The sequence below is a fragment of the Macaca fascicularis genome, chromosome 14 (genome assembly GCF_037993035.2).
Source record: "Macaca fascicularis isolate 582-1 chromosome 14, T2T-MFA8v1.1".
NCBI classification, from domain to species: Eukaryota; Metazoa; Chordata; class Mammalia; order Primates; family Cercopithecidae; genus Macaca; species Macaca fascicularis.
This window is the reverse complement of record NC_088388.1, coordinates 132,592,183-132,612,126: the sequence shown is the minus strand read 5'-3', so window position 1 is coordinate 132,612,126 and position 19,944 is coordinate 132,592,183. Positions and strand designations below refer to the sequence as shown.

General features: G+C 41.5%; 1 protein-coding gene across 7 annotated transcripts in view; it reads left to right on the top strand.

Moving 5' to 3' along the window:
- NCAPD3 (non-SMC condensin II complex subunit D3) overlaps positions 1 to 19,944 on the top strand; it is a 69,966-nt gene that overhangs the window by 7,237 nt on the left and 42,785 nt on the right. For 6 of the 7 annotated variants that reach the window (XR_012423942.1, XR_012423941.1, XM_065529268.2 and 3 more), the window contains 10 exons: positions 7,066 to 7,250; positions 8,042 to 8,206; positions 8,310 to 8,371; positions 8,565 to 8,652; positions 10,692 to 10,825; positions 12,437 to 12,509; positions 13,244 to 13,369; positions 13,509 to 13,761; positions 14,174 to 14,230; positions 14,789 to 14,878. Coding sequence is in view for 5 of the 7 variants with exons in the window: in XM_045370737.3 (XP_045226672.2) it covers positions 7,066 to 7,250; positions 8,042 to 8,206; positions 8,310 to 8,371; positions 8,565 to 8,652; positions 10,692 to 10,825; positions 12,437 to 12,509; positions 13,244 to 13,369; positions 13,509 to 13,761; positions 14,174 to 14,230; positions 14,789 to 14,878 (1,233 nt within the window). In the remaining 2 variants the exon portion in view is untranslated. Of the gene's footprint in view, positions 1 to 1,460; positions 1,573 to 7,065; positions 7,251 to 8,041; positions 8,207 to 8,309; positions 8,372 to 8,564; positions 8,653 to 10,691; positions 10,826 to 12,436; positions 12,510 to 13,243; positions 13,370 to 13,508; positions 13,762 to 14,173; positions 14,231 to 14,788; positions 14,879 to 19,944 lie in introns of those variants that run through there. The other variant, XM_065529269.2, reaches the window with a different exon arrangement.

Genomic DNA, 19,944 nt, shown 5'->3' with positions numbered 1-19,944 from the left:
CTCCGCCGTTGCCCTCCGCCATCGCCGTCTGAGGAGCACCGCAAGAGCTCCGCGCCCGCCCCCCACCCATCGCTGTCTGAGGACGACCCCGAGAGCTCCACGCCCTCCCCCCGCCATCGCCGTCTGAGGAGTACCGTGAGAGCTCCGCGGCCGCCCCCCCCAGCCCATCGCCGTCTGAGGAGCACCGCAAGAGCTCCGCGCCCGCCCCCCACCCATCGCTGTCTGAGGACGACCCCGAGAGCTCCGCGCCCTCCCCCCGCCATCGCCATCTGAGGAGCACCGCGAGAGCTCCGCGCCCGCCCCCCGCCATCGCTGTCTGAGGACGACCCCGAGAGCTCCACGCCCTCCCCCCGCCATCGCCGTCTGAGGAGCACCGCGAGAGCTCCGCGCCCGCCCCCCGCCATCGCCGTCTGAGGAGTACCGCGAGAGCTCCACGGCTGCCCCCCCACCCCGCGCCCATCGCCGTCTGAGGAGCACCGCGAGAGCTCCACGGCCGCCCCCCGCCATCGCCGTCTGAGGAGCACCGCGAGAGCTCCGCGCACTCCCCCCCGCCATCGCCATGTGAGGAGGACCGCGAGAGCTCCGCGCACTCCCCCCCGCCATCGCCGTCTGAGGAGCACCGCGAGAGCTCCGCGCCCGCCCCCCGCCATCGCCGTCTGAGGAGCACCGCGAGAGCTCCGCGCACTCTCCCCCGCCATCGCCGTCTGAGGAGCACCGCGAGAGCTCCGCGCACTCCCCCCCGCCATCGCCGTCTGAGGAGGACCGCGAGAGTTCCGCGCACTCCCCCCCGCCATCGCCATGTGAGGAGCACCGCGAGAGCTCCACGGCCGCCCCCCGCCATCGCCGTCTGAGGAGCACCGCGAGAGTTCCGCGCACTCCCCCCCGCCATCGCCATGTGAGGAGGACCGCGAGAGCTCCGCGCCTGCCCCCCGCCCCCCGCCCGTCGCCGTCTGAGGAGGACCCCGAGAGCTCCGCGCACTCCCCCCCGCCATCGCTGTCTGAGGAGCACCGCGAGAGCTCCGTGCCCACCCCCCGCCATCGCCGTCTGAGGAGCACCGCGAGAGCTCCGCGCCCGCCTCCCCCACGCCATCGCCGTCTGAGGAGCACCGCGAGAGCTCCGTGCCCGCCCTCCCCCCCGCCATCGCTGTTTGAGGAGCACCGCTAGAGCTCCGTGCCTGCCTTCCCCCCGCCATCGCCGTCTGAGGAGGACCGCGAGAGCTCCGTGCCTGCCCTCCGCCATAGCCGTCTGAGGAGCACCGCGAGAGCTCCGCGCCCGCCCTCTGCCATCGCCGTCTACAGTTCTAATACTGCCCTTTCTCCTCATGATTCCTTGTCTAGACTGAGAAATAACTGCTGTGAGGAGTCATTGTTTTTACCTCTCCGATGTTGGTGTTGAAAAATAGGTTAAAACCATTCTAATCAAGAAAGCAGGAAAGCAGCTAGTAATACGTGAAGGAGGGCACTGACCAGGAGTCTGTGTTCGAGCACTGTTTTACTTTATTGTCAGAGCACTGAGGAGGCCTTTCCTCCTGTGACGGTGAAATCCATTCTCTTCCCTACTCCAAACCCAAGGTGAGAGACAGTGGAACGTAGAGATTGAGTTCAGTAACCCAGAGTTCATATGGAAAAGAAAATGACAAGATCACTCACCTTGCTGCTTCTCTTTGTTTATATTAGCATTTGTAATTAATGCTCAGGGTGTATTCCATATGATCTGGGAGTGGGCAAAAAGGTATTATATTTAAAGCCTTGAACATTGGTTTGTGTTATTGTTAATGCTCCCATAATGACTTTGGAAATAAGTAAGTTCCTAAAGGATTTTGTTGCTAAGCAGTGTCTCAGTTGTAACCAGGCCCTTTCTCAAAAAAGTAGTGGTTTTAGAAACCCATTTCACTCTCATCTTGCCAGATGCAGTTTCTTCTGATTAAGATTGAGATTTATGCCAGAGCAAAGAGGTGGCTGTTACTAATTGTGTGGGCCACTTGCAGCTTTCCAGCAAGCCGTATTCTTGCAGTTCTGTTTTTAAATGTTTTGGGTTTATGATTGAGATGCTGTCAATACTTAATATTCGATCACGGTATATTTTTCTTTTTCAAGATCATTTTGGTTGTTCTGCCTCCCTTGCATTTCCATGTGAATTTTAGGATCTGCATGTGAATTTTTGCAACAACAAAAAAGCCAGCTGCGGTTTTGACAGGGATTGCATTGAAACTGTAGATGAGTTTGTGAAGTATTACCAATTTAACAACGTTAGGTCTTCTAATCTCTGGCTGTAGGATGTCTTTCCATTTATTGTCGATCTTCTTTAATTTGTTTCAATAATGCTCTCTAATTTTCGGGGCGCAACTCTTGCATCTCCTCTTTAAAATTTATTCTTAAGTATTATTTTCAGTGCTAGTGTAAATGAAATTGTTCCCTTAATTTTATTTTGGATTGTTTTATTAGTAGTGTATAGAAGCAAAATTGATTTTGATTATCTTGTATCCTAGAACCTTGCGAAACTCATCTGTTGATTCCAACAGGGTTTTCTTTGTGTAAGATCACGTCATCCGTGAATAGACACAGGTTTACTTCTTTCTTTCTAGTCTGGGTTCTTTCTATTTACTTTTCTTACTTATTTGCCCTGGCTAGAACCGCCAGTACAATGTTGAATAGAAGGGGAGCTTGGGGATCCTTGTCTATTCCTGATCTTAAGGGGAAAGCATCCAGTCTTGCCTTTAGATATGATGTTATCTGTGGGTTTCTCAGGATGGCCTTTGTTAAGTTATTATTCCTGTTTTACTGAGTGTTTCATTATGAAAGGCTGTTGGATTTTGTCATTTGCTTTTCTGCACTTGTGAAGTGATCATGTGGTTTTTGTTTCTTATTCTAATATAGTATATTACATTGATTGATTTTCACATATTAAACCAATTTTGTATTACTTTGGTCACGGTGTTTATATGTTGTCAAAGTGTTTGCTAATATTTTGTTGAAGGTTTTTCTGTCTGTATTCATAAGGGATATTCTTTTTTTGATATATTTTTGTCTGGTTTGGGAATCGGTATCTTGGTAATACCATTCTCATAGAATAAGTTACATAGTATTCTCTTCTCTTCTGTATTTTGGCAGATTTTGAGTTTTCTTTTTTCCTCAGATGTTTGGTAGAACCCACTAGTGAAGTCATCTGGGCCTGGAGTTTTTTGAAAGAGGTTTATGTTTGTCGAATTTCTGGTGATCTCCTCTCACCCCTGATGTTGGTGATTTGTATTTTATTTTTTCTTGATCAATCTAGATCGAGATTTATTCATTTTACTGTTCACTTTGGAGAACCCCCTTTTGATGTCATTAATTGATTTCTGTTGTTTGTCCCTTTCTTGTTTCATTGGTTTCTGGTCTTATGGCTATGATTTCCTTTCTTGTTACTTTGGGTTTAATTTGCTCTTATTCTGACTTTTTAAGGTAGATGCTTAGATCTTTGTTCTCACGTACATTTCTTTGTTTCTCATACAAGCATTTAATACTGTAAATGTCCCTCCAAGTACAGCTTCATCTGCATCCCACAAATTTTGATAATGTGTTTTTACTGCTGTGCAGGTCAAAATGATTTTGTAATTTTTCTTGTCATTTCTTACATCTCTGAGTTGTTTAGTAAATTGAGTTTATTTTCCAAATATTTGAACTTTACTGAAATCTTATTGTAATTGATTTTTAATTGGTGGGATCAGAGAATATTATATGATTATGATACTTTTAAATTATTTATTTGTGCCTTTTTTTTTTTAATGGACCTAGAGTCTAATTTGGTGAATCTTCTATTTGCACTTTTAGCAGAATGCATACCTTGCCTTTGTTGGATCTAGTATTCTGTAAATGTCAGTTAGGTCTAGTATTCTGTAAATGTCAGTTGGTTGCAAGTGTTATTCAAGGGTTATATATGCTTCCTGATGTTCTGCTTATTTGTTCTATCTGTTATTGAGAGAGGAATGTTGGAATCTCTAAGAATAATTATCAGTTTATCTATTTCTCCTCTCAATTCTTTTAACTTAAGATATTGTGAAAGTCTGACAGATATGGATGTATTTATGATTGTCATGTCTTCCTGGTAGATTGGTCCTTTCAGTATTATGTTATATCCTTGTTTGTCTGGTTGTATTCCTTGTCTTGAAGTCTACTTTGTCTAATATTAAGATAGCCACTATAGTTATATTAAGATTTATCCTTGGTTGGTACATCATTTCTTATGCTTTTATTTGTAACCTATCCATATGTTTATATTTAAAAGTTTTCTTGTAGACTGCCTGTCATGTGGTCATGGTTTTTCTTTTTCTTTCTTTCATTTTTTTTTTTTTTTAAGAGAGACGGGGCCACACACGGTGGCTCACACCTGTAATCCCACACTTTGGGAGGTCAAGGCGGGCGGATCACTTGAGGTCAGGCAGGCATTTAAGACCAGCCTGGCCAACATGGTGAAATCCCAGCTCATTTGGTCATGCTTCTTTCTGACAATGTTTGCTTTTATATCGGAATGTTTAAATTGTTTAGCTGATTACATTTAGAGTAATTATCAATATAGTTGGGTGTCTGCCATTTTTCTATTTATTTTCTATTTTTTTAAATCTGTTTTTTACTCAATTTTTTCCTCTTCCTGCCTAGTTTTGGATTTTAGTATCCCTTGTCTCTTTTTGGTGTATTAGCTATACTCTTGCATGTGTGCGTATGTTTTGTGTGCTTGCTTTGTGTATGCAGTAGGCACTTCTCACGGTTTATCTTCAGATAATATTCTCCCAATTTATATATGATGTAAGAACAACCTTAAAACAGTGTATTTTCCTAGGTTGGGCGAGGTGGCTCATGCCTGTAATCCCAGCACTTTGGGAGGCTACTGTGGGCAGATTGCTTGATGTCAGGAGTTCTAGACCAATCTGGCCGACGTGGTGAAACCCATCTCTACAAAAAAAGAGAAAAAAAAAAATACAACAATTAGCCCAATGTGGTAACGCATGTTACTTAGGAGGCTGAGGCAGGAGAACCGCTTGAACCTGGGAGGTAGAGGTTGCAGTGAGCTGAGATCCACACCACTGCACTCCAGCCTGGGCAGCAGAGCGAGACTCCATCACACACACACACACACACACACACACACACACACACACACACACACACACCAACAACCAAAACAAAGCATATTTTCCTTTCTCCTCTCCTGTTCTTTGTGTGTTATTTTTTCTACATGTTATAAAGCCTACATTTCATTAATACTTCTTTAACTGTCTTTTATGGAATTTTTTAGCAACAAGATAAACAGCTTTTATATTTGAAAGATTAATCTCATATAATTTTCCTTCAGCCTGAAGAACTGTTTATTTTTAAACATTTCTTTTAGTGCAGGTCTGCAAGCCATAAACCCTATCAGATTTTGATTGTATTTATTTCACCTTCAGGAATCTTTTTGCTGAATATAAAATTCTGAGTTAACTTTGTTTTGCTTTTTGGTTGGATAATCTGTGCTTTGTTGTGATTTCCTCTGTGCTTATTGCGATTGAGTTCATTGAGTTTCTTGGATCTGTGGACTTAATAGTTTCAACAAACTTGGAAATTTTTCAATGACTCTTTCTTCAAATGTCTTCCTTCCCCTTTTTTGGGACTTCAGTGACTCCTGTGTTAGACTGCATGATGTTCTCCCATGGGTCACTGAGTCTTTATTAGCTTTTTGGTTTCTATGCTCCTGCTGTATCTTCAAGTTCACTTATCTTTGTTTCAGTAATAACCAAGCCACTATTAAGCTCATCTAGTGAATGTTTCTTTTTCAGATCAAGAAACTTCTGTTTGCTTCTTTAAATTTTTTTTTTTTTTCATTTCTCTCCTCATGATAATGTTTTAATTCTTGAGCTGCTTTAAGGTTGTTATCAGCTGGTTTCATTATCTCTGTCATTTCCTGGGCTGCTTTTATTGACTGATTTTTCCTATGGGGCACATTTTCCTGCTTCTTAGCATTCCCCGTAATTTTTTTACCAGATGCTGAACATTTGTTGTTTTTTTACCCCCTGTATTTTTTGTAAAGACAGGATTTTGCTGTGTTGCCCAGACTGGTCTCAAACTCCTGGGCTCAAGTGATCCACCCACCTCAGCCTCCCAAAGTGTTGGGATTACAGGCGTGAGCCACTGCCCTCAGCCAGGATGTTGGGCATTTGGAATGTTGTTGAGTGTCTGGATTTTGTTGTTTTCCTTTAAATACTATTGAAGTATGTTTTGATAGGCAGCTATTGGTGGATTAACTTGATCCTTTTGAGGCTTGTTTTAAAGCTTTATTAGGGCAGACATAAAGTAGCCTTTACACTACATCTGGTTTAGCCCTACTGTTAAGGTGTGTTTGTTCTGAGGTCTCTACTGAATGCTCTAGGTGCTTAACAAGGTCACTCCACTCTGGCTGGCCACAACTCAAATGTATCTGAGCCTTGTGTGAGTTGTGAAAATAATTCATCTTCTTGCTCCCTGGAAATACTTCTTTGCTCTCTGTCTTAGAATTTTACCCTGTGCATGCATAGCTTATGTTCAGTCCTGGGCAGATTCTTAGAACTCTTTTTCTGTGTAGGTTCTTCCGTTCTATAAATTCCATCTACCCTGTGTTTCTGACTCTGCTTTTTCAACATAGTAAGACGATTATAATTTGTGTGGATTTACCATTTACTGTTGTCCGGAAATTGCCTCTGGATACAATACTGGGGCAACTTTAGGGTTTACCTCTTTGTTTCCCTTTTTTCAGAGATTGCCCTTGTTATGCTGCCTGGTGCCCAGTGTCTTAAAATGGTTATTTTATAAGTGTTCCCCAGTTTTCTAGTTGTTAACAAGTGTAAAGCCAATTACTCTGTCCTGACCAGATGTGGAAATCTTGTTATTTATCTCTGATGCAGCGCTGTTGCTCCTCTACTAAGGCTGACGTTGGAAATGGTACTCTTGCTACAGGTTCCTTGTTGTTCACAGTCATGAAAAGTCTGTGTTTTGCTTTGTAACTTTTCGTCTGTTGTTGTAGACATTTCAAGACAATTAAATCTAACCTGCTTACTCTTTATTCCTTATGAATAGGCAGTGTAGCCAATCAAGTATTCCACCCAGTGATGTTTGACAAATGCATTCAGACTCTAAAGAAGAGCTGGCCTCAGGAATCTAACTTGAATCGGAAAAGAAAGAAAGAACAGCCTAGGAGCTCTCAGGCTAATTCCGGCAGGCATAGAAAAAGGGGAAAGCCACCCAGGAAAGAAGATATTGAGGTAAGAAGTAAGTTGAGTAATAAAACATATATACCAACACACGATTTGGCTTATTTAAGGATTGACTTTATACTAAATATGGTTTCAGGCATCATAGTAATAGGCAAACGGTCCTAAACCATCATAAGCTATCCAATACTGCTTTGTCTCTTGGGATTCATATAATTTTTCTTTCTTTCTTTCTTTTTTTTTTCTTTTTCTTTTTGAGACAGAGTCTTGCTGTGTCACCCAGGTTGGAGTGCAGTGGTGCAGTCTCAGCTCACTGCAACCTCTGCTTCACGGGTTCAAGTGATTCTCCTGCTGCAGCCTCCCAAGTAGCTAGGGCTACAGGCGTGTGCCACCACACCCAGCCAATTTTTGCATTTTTTTTTTTTTTTTGAGAGATGGGGTTTCACCATGTTGGCCAGGCTAGTCTCGAACTCCTGGCCTCAAGTGATCTGCTCACCTTGGCCTCCCGCTGAGGTTACAGGCATGAGCCACAACACCCAGCCTGATTCCATATTCTTATGCGACACTGTAGGATGATGGAAGTTCATAGACAGCAGAAATTCTGAAAAATAGGATTCCTCATTGACACAAAACTAGAAACTACTGTAGCGGTCATCTAGTCCAGTGATTTACTGTTGTGGCCAAGGAGACCTAGGACAGTCATGCCACCTGGTCAAAGTCATGTCACCTCAACGTCAGCTCCTGCCTGGAGTTTATCTGGACTTGGTTTGGGTAAATTGAAAACCACGGGACAAAGTGTTTGGCATTTATTATAGTCACCTGTACATTTCTTCATCATCTAGATGGATGAAATTATAGAAGAACAAGAAGATGAGAACATTTGTTTTTCTGCCCAGGACCTTTCTCAAATTCGAAGTGCCATCTTTCACCTTTTAAAGAATTTTTTAAGGCTTCTGCCAAAGTTTTCCTTGAAAGAAAAGCCACAATGTGTACAGAATTGTATAGAGGTAAGTGAAAATTCCAGGAACCTTAGGGCAACTTCAAAGGATATAGACTATGGCTAATAATGAGCAGAAAAAATCAGGCCTTTTCTTCATATCTGTTTTCTAGGTCTTTGTTTCATTAACTAATTTTGAGCCAGTTGTTCATGGATATCATGTTACACAAGCCAGGTGAGCCATTAAATCTTCCAGTGCTACAATTTAAGTATAGTATACTAATTTTTGCTCCAGCAGAAATGGAAATGCCATTTTATCCTAATTGGCACACAGGTAGAATTTATTCATTTAAACATGGCTTGTAGGACTAAGACATATTCCAAGTAAAATCATTTCCATTAACTAAGATTTTGTCTTTTTTCTTTAGAGACCTTAACCGAGCAAAATACATACCAGAACTGGCTTATCATGGATTGTATTTGCTGTGCTCTCCCATTCATGGAGAAGGAGATAAGGTAAAGGATATGAGAACCTAATTTGGTTACTAGTTGAATTAAAGGCACACCAGTCATATGATGGAAATATATTAAAAGCGTTTGATATAATGCCATTTCAATTTACTAGCTCTTTTTCATGATATTATTTGCATAATAAAAAGTATCACTATTTCTATTTGCTCTCTGTTCTTTATTGCCAAGTTTATATCAGAATACTTGGTGGCTGCAGCAAATTATTGTTAGGCTCCAGTTAGAAAAAATGGTTCTGCTGTGAATAAAATTGGAGGAACAGATAAGCTACTGAACAATTACTTCTATAGGAATATTTCCCAAATCATTTTGAAAAGTGGAATAGTCAGAATTTTCCAGTTTCCCTTGGCAATTCATGTGTGCTTCAGTATTTCTATTAGTAGTTGTATTATTTTTGTGGATATTCTACAGAAATTTTGTAGGTTGTCATCCCTGGTTAGCATTGATAACTGGGTTTTGCCTCAAGTTACCTCAATATTATCACTACTGTAAACTTTGGAGTTAGAGTTAGTTGTGCATTATGGTGTTACTAAACTTAAACGTCTTAAATAAAACAATAAGATTTTGCAAAAAATGTGGTGGACCAAGGTCAGGTGGCTTTTGGTATCTGTGACACAGTTAACTTGCAGAGGCGGTAACGTGGTTCAGAAGATGTTTTGGGGGAGACTTGGGCCTCTGCACGTCTGTGTTTGAATTCTGACTCCACCACTTACTAGCTGGGGGTCCTGGAATGAGTCGTTCAACCTTGCTAAAGTGTCAGATTTCACTTGTGGACAAAAAGTACCAAAGTCTTAACCTTCCTTATAGATTTGTCACAGAATTAAATGAAGTTGAGCATGTCACATGCCGAGCACAATGCCTGCTGTTTAGAAACATTTGGTATTTTATAAGTTTTATATCTTTATCACTTCTGTGTGCTTGAAATATGAATGTGGTAACATTTGTAGTAATGTTTTTAATTCCTATGCCCTTTTAAATATTTTAAACAATAAAATGGATGGGAAAATTTATCCCTTTAGGTCTACCGTGTCTCTAAAGATTTTTTTTTTTTTTTTTTTTTTTTTGGGACGTAGTCTCGCTGTGTCGCCAGGCTGGAGTGCAGTGGCACAGCCTCGGCTCACTGCAGCCTCTGCCTCCCGGGTGCGCACCACCACGCCCAGCTAATTTTTGTGTTTTTAGAGACGGGGTTTCACCATGTTGGCCAGGATGGTCTTGATCTCTTGACCTCGTGATCCACCCACCTCAGTTTCCCAAAGTGCTGGAATTACAAGCATGAGCCACCGTGCCCGGCCAGTATTTGTTTTTTAATTGTGAAAGTATTGACTTGATTTCAGGCAGTCTTGGTTTTAGCCTTATCTTTAATTATTTGATCTTGGACAGCTCACCTTTGGAGCTTTTTTAAATTATCTGTGTAGTGGAAATTATACATGTCCTGCTTACCTCATGGAATTGTTGTAAGGTTTAAAATTAAATGTATATTTCATATATATATATAGTAAAATCTAGCTATATAGGTGAAAGTGCTTAATGCAATACCTACCACTTACTTGGTTTTCAGTAAATGTTTTATTTATTGGATGAATAAATTAATTAGTGACTGTGTTATATGAGATGATATGTTGGAAAGTGCTTTGTAAACTGGAGGCAAAAAGCAGCTGTAAAGTATCATTCTTTTCCCTTTTAAATAGAGGAACATTAGTAGCATTCTTTGCCATTTGTAAATGATAGTTAATTCCCTATTTGTCCTAAATTCTGGGTTATGATATGCAGTGGGTGGGGAGAGAGACTAGGTATTGTTTTTATCAGGCGTATTATCTGTCAGCCATTCTTTCACACTGTTTACATTGTGCATTTATTGTATACCTGCTCATTGTTTAAGAAATATATCCCCAGTGTTCAGCCAGCAATTATGCCAACCTGACCTACCTTCAGATGGCTTGAAATGGTTTACTACAGTCTGCATCACTATGTTTGGGACCCTTGCGTTCTCTGTCCGATCTTAAATTGAATTTTCTTTTCTGTTCTAGGTTATCAGTTGTGTTTTCCATCAAATGCTCAGTGTAATATTAATGTTAGAAGTTGGTGAAGGATCCCATCGTGCCCCCCTTGCTATTACCTCCCAAGTCATCAATTGTAGAAACCAGGCGGTCCAGTTTATCAGGTGAAGCACACAAATTGTGAATTTTCGCCCTGTCAGTCTCCCTCAGTACTCTGGGCCCTGCACTGAGATTTCTGATACATGTAGAGTTAAAATTTCCGGCCTGATGGTGGTTTTGGGGGTGAAAACCAAGCACTTCGTAGCTACTGTGCTTTATGTGTCTGGGTCTCTGTTGGTAGGCTCCTAGCTGGGACATTGTTAAAGAGATAGGAATCTGCAGAGCACCGGCTGGAGCCAGCCTCCAGCTTGTTTGCACTCAATCTGTGGGTCAGCTTCAGAGAGAGGATAGTGGCCTCTCCTCCTTTCCCTTGTCTGCTTTACTGCAGCCAGTCCGCCTCTTTCCCTTTTCTGTTGCTCTCTGTGTTGTAGCTCTTTGCTTTTGTTCTTTGCCACTTTTTTCTTGTTTCTTTGCACTTTTCTATTCCTTTCCCCCTATAGAAATGACTTGAAGGAAAGGGTTGAGTTGCTTCTTACCTCCATAGCAATAATCATTAGACTGCTTTTCCCCTCTTGGATCACTCAGCTTCACTTAAAAACTCTCATGCCTTAGCTTCATTGGCAAGGACATGTGTGCTGTGTCATTGGCTTTTCTTTCCCTCCTTCACTAATTTTTGGCGTGCAGCATGGAGGTGGTGCCAAGACGTACGTATGTGCAAGTGTGTGCATCCTTAGGTGTGCACAGCATGCTGTTTAGTTGGAGACATGGGGTGCGGATGATGTCATCTTGTGACTGAGCAAATGTCTCTCACTAAGGGCTTTTTAAAACATTAAGTAACTAAAATGTTTTAAGTGAAAACACTGTCATTTTGTTTTTTCCATGAGAGTTTCTTATACACCAGTCTCAATAGTCTTCATGTAATGTTACAGATAAACATCACTAAAAGTGGATCAATTCTGGGCATTGTAGAAATTTCTTCTTGAGGCCGGGGGCAGTGGCTCATGCCTGTAATCCTGGCACTTTGGGAGGCCAAGGCAGGCGGATCACCTGAGGTCAGGAGTTGAAGACCAGCCTGGCCAACATGGTGAAACCCTGTTGATATACAGAAACTGGGTGTGGTGGCAGGCACCTATAATCCCAGCTACCTGGGAGGCTGAGGCAGGAGAAACTCTTGAACCCGGGGGGCAGAAGTTGCAGTGAGCCAAGATCACACCATTGCGCTCCAGCCTGGGCAACAAGGGGAAAACTCCATCTCCAAAAAAAAGAAATTTCTTCTTGGGTTAAAGTTTGGAGAAGCAGTGTTACTAATGCATTTCACTGAGCAACCATGAGGTGGTACTGTGTCTTAGTCAATTTTTATATTTATCCCAAAAGGATACATTTTACATCTTAATACGAAATTTAGTAAGTAGTCAAAAGAATTGTATGAAGATTGCATTTTTGTTCTTTCCTGATGACTTAGCTGCTCTGCAGCAGCTCTCGAAACTGCACGGGAACTACTTCACAGTTTTCTACGATGACGTTTTATGTCTTCACTCTTTATTCTACTAAAACCACTCTTACAGTGTGAGGGGAGAGTGTTTTAATAACTGGGATTTCTAAATATAGGAGGAGTGGTTTTTGAGGACAGTCACTGACTGTATTGTGAACAGTAGATGTGTTTTTCTTTTAAAAAGCTCCCTTGTGGATGAGTTAAAGGAGAGTATATTCCCAGTCCTCCGTATCTTACTGCAGCACATCTGTGCCAAGGTACCGTTTGCCTTAGTAATATTAATAACATAGAAGTATATCACGTGTGAAGATAATTGTGTGTGTGTGTGTGTGTGTGTGTGTGTGTGTGTGTGTGTGTATTCTTGGGAATGAGTCTGCATTGTTACTTAAAGTGGTTTTATTTAATGTTCGCTAGATGGTCCTCTAGACAAAAGCGTTCTATTAAAAAGAAAAAAACACTTTATTTTGGAAAAATGTTGAACATACACACAGAAACAGGGAGAAGAGGATGGTAAACCACCACATACCCATCAACACCTTCCACAGTTTTGTGTCACTTAAACCCCTACCCCACATCCCCCAACATGTGTATACTGGATTGTGTTTTGAAGCAAATTCCATCATATCCTTTCACAGTAATTCCTTAATATTATCAAACATCCAGTGTTCAAATTTCCATGATGAGCTCTTACATTTTTATAACCATTTAGACAAATGATTCTTAATTTGAACCTTATGAAACCTGGGGATCTAAAAACTCTCTGAAATTGTATACTAAATTTGTGTGTGTGTTTTTCTGGAGAGATGGTTTATAGATTTACTTTAGAGTAGTTTTCAAGGGATCTCAAACCTAAAATTTAGTAGTCATTTACCTAGCATTTAAAGATCATTGAACTAGTTACACTCACTGATTTTCAATTTGTTTTACAAAGTATGTTTCAGCCATCCTGCAGGTGGATATTGGTTGGTCAACTTCTGTTTTTGCTTTTCAGGTGGTAGATAAATCAGAGTATCGTACTTTTGCAGCCCAGTCCCTAGTCCAGCTGCTCAGTAAACTTCCTTGTGGGGAGTACGCTATGTTCATTGCCTGGCTTTACAAATACTCCCGAAGTTCCAAGGTAGGAGATAGCTCTGCATAAAACCTTGGGTCCTTTTTAAACTCTTTTTAAAAGGGTCTCTTTTTCTAGGTCTGAATGAGGAGGGTTCTTTGGTTCTTACTCCTATCTGATGGCAGTTCTTACGATCTTGCTTTACCAGATCCCACACCGGGTTTTTACTCTTGATGTTGTCTTAGCTCTGTTGGAACTGCCTGAAAGAGAGGTGGATGATGCCCTCTCCTTGGAGCATCAGAAGTTCTTAAAGCATAAGTTCTTGGTGCAGGAAATTATGTTTGATCGTTGCTTAGACAAGGCGCCTACTGTCCGCAGCAAGGCACTGTCCAGCTTTGCACACTGTCTGGAGCTGACTGTTACCCGTGCATCGGAGAGCATTCTGGAGCTCCTGATGAACAGTGAGTATGGTGACTGCTGGGACAGGAAACCAGTCTCGTGCTCATTGAGAAATAGACTGCAAGGGAGTCGTTCTTTTCTTTGGCAAAAGTAATAAGTATGGTATGATCTGTTGTTACCCTTAAAACCATTTTTAGTATATTTTATTGTCAACTTTTTTAATAGGTGAGCCTGATACATTTGCAAGGCCTTTTAAAAGGCTACCTTTACTGTTGCTTTGCATAGGTGAGCATTGGTCGTGTTAGGATGAATCTCCATTTCAATGCATACCCAAGGAGAACGTTATCAGTTGTCAGCAATTTAGAATCTATTTGCCTTGTCTTTGAGCCTAATTATCTTGATTTTGGTTCCTCTGTGGATATTTACTCAGTTTGTGATACTGACTTTGTTCCTTATCTTTCTTCTTGTTTTTAGGTCCTACGTTTTCAGGAATAGAGAGTCACTCTGGTACCTTACTGAGAAATTCATCAGGTAATGGATCAATACGTTTTCAAATATTGAATGATTATCTTTCTTTTTTTTTTTTTTTGAGACGGGGTCTTGCTCTGTGCCCCAGGCTGGAGTGCAGTGGCATGATCTCGGCTCACTGCAAGCTCCGCCCCCACGGGTTCACGCCATTCTCCTGCCTCAGCCTCCCGAGTAGCTGGGACTACAGGCGCCCGCTACCTCGCCCGGCTAATTTTCTTGTATTTTTAGTAGAGACGGGGTTTCACTGTGTTAGCCAGGATGGTCTCGATCTCCTGACCTCGTGATCCGCCCGTCTCGGCCTCCCACAGTGCTGGGATTACAGGCTTGAGCCACCGCGCCCGGCCTGAATGATTATCTTTCAAAAATTTGTGGAATATTTAAAATGTTTCTCTTACCTCCTTATTTACCTACTTTAACATTGTACTTTTTTCATCAGAGAAGTTGAAATTCGTTTCAGTAATAATGTTGTAACTTAAATGAGTAACGTGCCCTGCTAATGTTATTAAAAGTATAACACATTTTTAGCTTAATGACTGTACTTTTCTTTTTTTTAAAAAAAAGCTCTTTCCTACCAAAGGCGGACATCTAACCATTCCGAACCCTCAGGGGAGATCAACATAGACTGCAGTGGTGAAACAGTTGGATCTGGAGGTATGTCAGATTTTATCTCTGTCAGGTAATGCTGCTGGATTTCAGACAACTGTAAGTAGAGTCTAAAACCTTGGTTTTTTGTTTTTGTTTTTTTTCTGATTTATTCACCCTAAGAGTTGCAACATCTGGCGGGGCGTGGTGACTCATGCCTGTAATCCCATAATCCCAGCACTTTGGGAGGCTGAGGCCGGCAGATCACTTGAGCCCAAGAGTTCAAGACCAGCCTGGGCAACACGGCAAGACCCCATCTCTTAAAAAAATATATAAAAATTAGCTGGGCATGGTGGTGTGCACCTGTGGTCCCAGCCACTCAGGAGGCTGAGGTGGGAGGATGACTTGAGCCCAGGAGTTCCAGGCTACAGTGAGCTGTGATCATACCACTGTACTCCAGCCTGGGCGACAGTCTGTTTAAAAAATAAAAATAACACTGCAGGGTAGTCTGCTTTTTTGTACCAAAACTCAGTTACTAAATAGCTGCATGATCTAAGGTATGCCTGTCGTTTTCCAGTTGTAACACCCTCCCATCTTTCCCAGACGACTGTTGGGGGAGTCTGTAGAAACAACATTTAGGAAAGTGATTTAAAGAGAGAGAGAGACAGATAAGAGAGAGAAAGAGCATGTACGTAGAGGATTAATTACATAATGAGGTTTATTGATTTATTCAATAAACATTATCTGGTCCTTCCCAAAACATTCCAGGCATTGGAGATGCACAAGACTGTGAGACAGAGCTCCATCTCTTAAGAAGCAGGGGAGAGACAGGTGCTTGTGCACAGAAATGTTCTCATATATACACTTGTACACACACGTATGTGGAACACTGAGATAGGTGCCGAGATGTACAGAAAGCTCCCTGAGGATGATTACTGCTTTTATTATTCAGCCTAGAAGGTCAGCATGAAATTGGGTTCGGGAGGCTAGATGTTAGCATGTATTACTCAAATTCAGAGCAATAACTGCGTTTATAATAAACACGTTTTCTAAATGTTGTAGGAAAATATACTCTGGAAAAATGCTGAATGTTTGTGTTGGCTCCAGACTTCCTCTAAATAGGTTATGGATTTACTGTGGCACAGACTTTTTCAAGCAATATCAAGTTGAGGTGATTTAATGATGCTTAAAAATTATGAAAGTTAGGGGATGCAAAGAGCCCATGTTTCCAGTGTGTTGTTCATAAGCTGAAAGGACATACATTGTTGGCATTAACTGTACATTAAAAAAATTGCATAGTTACTTAGATGCCATGTACTTTGCCAAATGCTCTGCTTTTTTTAAATTAAGGTAAGAGTTCATACACCATAAAATTCACCATTTAAAGTGTATAATTTAGTTGTTTTAGTATAGTCACAAGATTGTACAGACTAATTCCAGAACATATCATCAGCTGAAATAAAACCCCGTTCCCATTAGCAGTCACTCCCCATGACCCTTTCCTTCTACCACTGGCAGCCACTAATTTTCTTTCCTTATAAAATTGCCTATTCTGGGCCAGGCGCGGTGGCTTACATCGATAATCCCGGGACATTGGGAGGCCGAGACGGAAGGATCACGAGGTCAGGAGCTTGAGACCATCCTGGCCAACATGGTGAAAACCCGTCTCTACTAAAATATAAAAAATTAGCTGGGCATGGTGGCACACGCCTGTAGTCCCAGCTGCGCAGGAGGCTGAGGCAGTAGAATCGCTTGAACCCAGGAGGTGGAGGTTGCAGTGAGCCAAAATTGCACCACTGCACTCCAGCGTGGCGACAGAGCGAGACTCTGTCTAAAACAATTAAAAAATAAAAAATTGCCTTTTCGGGACATTCCACATAAATGAAATCATGTACTATGTTGTCTTTTGTGTCTGACTTCTTTCACCTAGCATGTTTTCAAGGTTCATTCATGTTGTAGCGTGTATCAGTACTTCATTCCTTTTTGTGCTGAATAATAGCCGATTGTAAGGATACACCACATTTTGTTTATTCATTCATCAGCTGATGAACATTTGGGTTGTTTTCACTTTTTGACTATTGTGACTAATGCTGCTATAAATATTCTTGTATGAGTTTTTGTATAGATACGTGGTTTCATTCCCTTGAGTGTTTTTTTTTTTTTTTTTTTTTTTTTTTTTTTTTGAGACGGAGTCTCGCTCTGTCGCCCAGGCTGGAGTGCAGTGGCCGGATCTCAGCTCACTGCAAGCTCCGCCTCCCGGGTTCGGGCCATTCTCCTGTCTCAGCCTCCTGAGTAGCTGGGACTACAGGCGCCCGCCACCTCGCCCGGCTAGTTTTTTGTATTTTTTAGTAGAGACGGGGTTTCACCGTGTTAGCCGGGATGGTCTCGATCTCCTGACCTCGTGATCCGCCCGTCTCGGCCTCCCAAAGTGCTGGGATTACAGACTTGAGCCACCGCGCCCGGCCCCTTGAGTGTTTACCTAGGAGCAGAACTGCTGGATCATATGGTAACTCCATATTCAACATTTTGAGGAACCACCAAACTTTTTCAAAGTGGCCACACCATTTTACAATCCTGCTAGCAGTGTATGATAATCCTATTTCTCTGCATTCTTACCAACACTTGCCATGTCCATCTTTTTTATTTTAGCCATCTTTGTGGGTATGAAGTGGTATCTACTTGTGGTTTTGATTTACATTTCCCTAATGGCTAATGATGTTGAGTAAATTTTCTTAGGCTTATTGGCCATATAAATACGCTTTCCTTGGAGAAATGTCTATTCAAACCCTTTGCCCTTTTTTTAATTGGGTTGTCTTTTATTTTTGAGTTGAGTTATTTTTATATATATACTTTATCACGTATATGATTTTTAAATACTTGTCCCATTCTGTGGGTTGTCTTTTCAGATGGTGTTCTATGATAAGGCACGGAACATTTTAATTTTGATGAAGTCCAATTCATCTCTTTTTTTTTTTACTTGTGCTTTTGGTATCACATAGCTAAGAAATCACCGTGTAATCCAAAGTCACAAATATTACTCCTGTGTTTTCTTCTAATGGTTTTGTAGTGTTAGCTCTCACATTTAGGTCTTTGATCAAATTTCAGTTAATTTTTGCATATGCTGTGATATAGAGGGTCCAGCTTCACTCCTTTGCATGTGACTGTCCAGTTGACATAGCACTGTTTCTTTCAGCCTCTTCCTTCCCCTTTGAGTGTCGTAGCACTCTTGTAAAACAATCACTTGACTGACTTGTATGAGCTCACGTGTGCTCTATATTCTATATTAATGGAATTTTATTTCATCAATCTATGTGTCTGTCTTTGTGTACCACACCGTGTTGATTGCTGTTGTGTTCTAGTGTAGGAGAGGGGAAATAACTTGTTCTTTAGTCCTCATGAGTTCTTCCTTGGGATGGACCCCTGTAACAAGACAAACAAGTTTATTAACGTGTCTAGTGCGTGTTATGCGGGAGAGATCTCAGTGCAAAGTAACTGAGGGCAGTGGCTTAGAACTCTACTTACATAACACAAGACATCTTATCCAAAAAATGTTGGCAGCACAGCACACTGGAGACTCTCTGTTGTCCCCTTTTGCTGGGGTGGCTGACGGGGAGCTACTCTCGCTGCCCAGCATCATGAGAGTGTATTGTCCTGCACGTCACTAGCTGGGAAGTGAGCAGAATTCAGAACTCTCTAAAGTATGGTTTGAACGTGCATTGCTGTCACATTATGGCAAAATCAGAAAACCCTAAGTCAGGGACCGCCTGTATGTGGGAGGAAAATAATAGAGTGAGTTTTGTGAATTGCTCTGGGCTGATAAGGGAGTAGAGACCTGGTGAGTAAAGGAGAATTTATATACTGCCCATAGGAAGAAAAGGGGGAGGTTAGACAGAGCTTTTTCTCTGTTTGCTGCTGCTTTTTAATTGTCTGCTTTTATTATCTTCCCAGAAATAATTTTTATGTCCAAGTCATATTTTGGCATTAACATGGTGTCCTGTGATAGTCAGTTTTAAATCAGGAAGTATGAGTTCTCCTTCTGTCCCTTTGTTTTTTAAAAAAATTAGTTTGGCTCTTCTGGGTCCCTTGTATTTCCATATGAATTTTAAGATCAATTGTCAATTTCTGCAAGAAAAAAAAAGCCATCTTGGATTTTGACGGGGATTGATCTGTACATCAGTTTGGGGAGTGTTGCCATGTTAGTTTGTTAATTCCTCTAATCCATGAACACCAGATGTCTTTTTATTTCTTTAGGTCTTTTAATTTGTTTCAGTGATGTTTTGTAGTTTTCAGTGAACAATGTTGCTCTTTAAATTTTGTCCTAAGCATTTTTATTCTTTTCAATAGTATTGCAAATTAAATTGCTCTCTTAATTTGATTTCTGAATTGTTCATTGCCAGTTTTTACATGTTATTTTTGATAATTGATCTTCTGTCCTGCAACCTTGCTAAACTCATTACAAGCTCTAATGATTGTTTTATGGATTTCTTGGGGTTTTCTTGATATAAGAACAAGTCATCTGTAAATAGAGGTAGTTCTACTTCTTCCTTTCCAATCTGGATAGCTTTCATTTCTTTTTCTTGCCCATTTGTTGACAAAAAGAGTCAAGCTCTGTAAAATATTTGAAGCATTTATTCTAAGCCAAATGTGAGTGACCATGGCCCGTGACACAGCCCTCAGGAGGTCCTGAGAACGTGTGCCCAAGGTGGTTGGGGTGCAGCTTGGTTTTAGACATTTTAGGGAGGCATCAGGCATCAATCAAATACATTTAATAGGTAGATTGGTTTGGTCCCAAAAGGCAGGAAAAGGTGGGGAAGGTTCCAGCTTATAGGTAGGTTTTAAATTTTTCTTGTTGAAAATTGGTTGAGTTTATCTAAAGAACTGGGGTCAATAGGAAGGACTATCTGGGTTAAGATAAAGGATGATGGAGACTAAAGTTCATTACTGCAGAGGAAGCCTTCAGATAGTAGGCTTCAGAGAGAACAGATTTTAAATGTTTCTTACCAGACTTAAAGTCTGTGTTGAAGTTAATGCTGGAGGGCATAATGAGGCGTGTCTCACCCCTACTTCCTGTCATGGCCTGAACCAGTCTTCAGGTTAAATTTTAGAGTGCCTTGACTGAGGAGGAAGACCATTCA